The sequence below is a fragment of the Mandrillus leucophaeus genome, unplaced genomic scaffold (assembly GCF_000951045.1).
Source record: "Mandrillus leucophaeus isolate KB7577 unplaced genomic scaffold, Mleu.le_1.0 Scaffold11, whole genome shotgun sequence".
NCBI classification, from domain to species: domain Eukaryota; kingdom Metazoa; phylum Chordata; class Mammalia; order Primates; family Cercopithecidae; genus Mandrillus; species Mandrillus leucophaeus.
The window spans coordinates 2,171,848-2,172,754 of record NW_012099209.1 but is presented as its reverse complement, the minus strand read 5'-3'; the positions used below and the strand labels follow the sequence as shown (position 1 = coordinate 2,172,754).

The following is a 907-nucleotide window of genomic DNA, read 5'->3' as shown; positions in this document are numbered from 1 at the left end:
TGTTGCTCAGGCTGGTCTCGAACTCCTAACCTTAAGTGAGCTGCCCTCCTTGGCCTCCCAAAGTCCTGGGATTACAGGCATAAGTCGCCATGGCGGACTTTTTTTTTTTTTTAAGACAGGGTCTTGCTCTGTCGCCCAGGCTGGAATGCAATGGGCGACATCTAGGCTCACTGCAACCTCTGCCTCCTGGGCTCAAGTGATTCTCCTGATTCAGTCTCCTGAGTAGCTGGGATTACAGGTGCCCGCCACCATGCCTGGCTAATTTTAGTATTTTTAGTAGAGAAGGGGTTTGCCATATTGGCCAGGCTGGTCTCGAACTCCTGGCCTCAAATGACTCACCCAACTCGGCCTCCCAAAGTACTGGGATTACAGGAGCGAATCATTGTGCCAGGCCTCGACCAGCACTCTTGGCGTTTACTATGACAATGGTACTGGTTGCAGCCTCAGCAGCTGGGACACCGCACCACGTCTCGGTGAAGAATCATAGCTTGGACTCAGTGTCCGTGGACTGGGCACCATCCCCGCTGAGCACCTGTCCCGGCGTCCTAAAGGAGTATGTTGTCCGCTGCCGAGATGAAGACAGCAACCAGGTGTCAGGTACGTGAGGCAGTGCAGATGTGGCTCGGGTAAGAAGGGAGGATCCTAGCCTGAGATCTCCTTTGCTGTGTGACCCTGGGCACCTTGCTGTCCCTCTCTGAGCCTTGGTTATCAGACCCTTAAAACAAGAGAATTGGCCGGGCACGGTAGCTCGTGCTTGTAATCCCAGCACTTTGGGAGGCCAAGGGGGGTCAATCAGCTGAGGTCAGGAGTTGGAGACCACCCTGACCAACTTGGAGAAACCCCGTCTCTCCTAAAAATATAAAATTAGGCCAGGCGCGGTGGCTCAAGCCTGTAATCCCAGCACTTT

General features: G+C 54.0%; 1 protein-coding gene across 1 annotated transcript in view; it reads left to right on the top strand.

The window, feature by feature from the left end:
* IL12RB1 (interleukin 12 receptor, beta 1) overlaps positions 1–907 on the top strand; it is a 39,644-nt gene that overhangs the window by 28,040 nt on the left and 10,697 nt on the right. Inside the window, exon 7 of the mRNA XM_011991246.1 lies at positions 442–597. Within this exon, the coding sequence (XP_011846636.1) occupies positions 442–597 (156 nt within the window). The remainder of the gene's footprint in view (positions 1–441; positions 598–907) is intronic.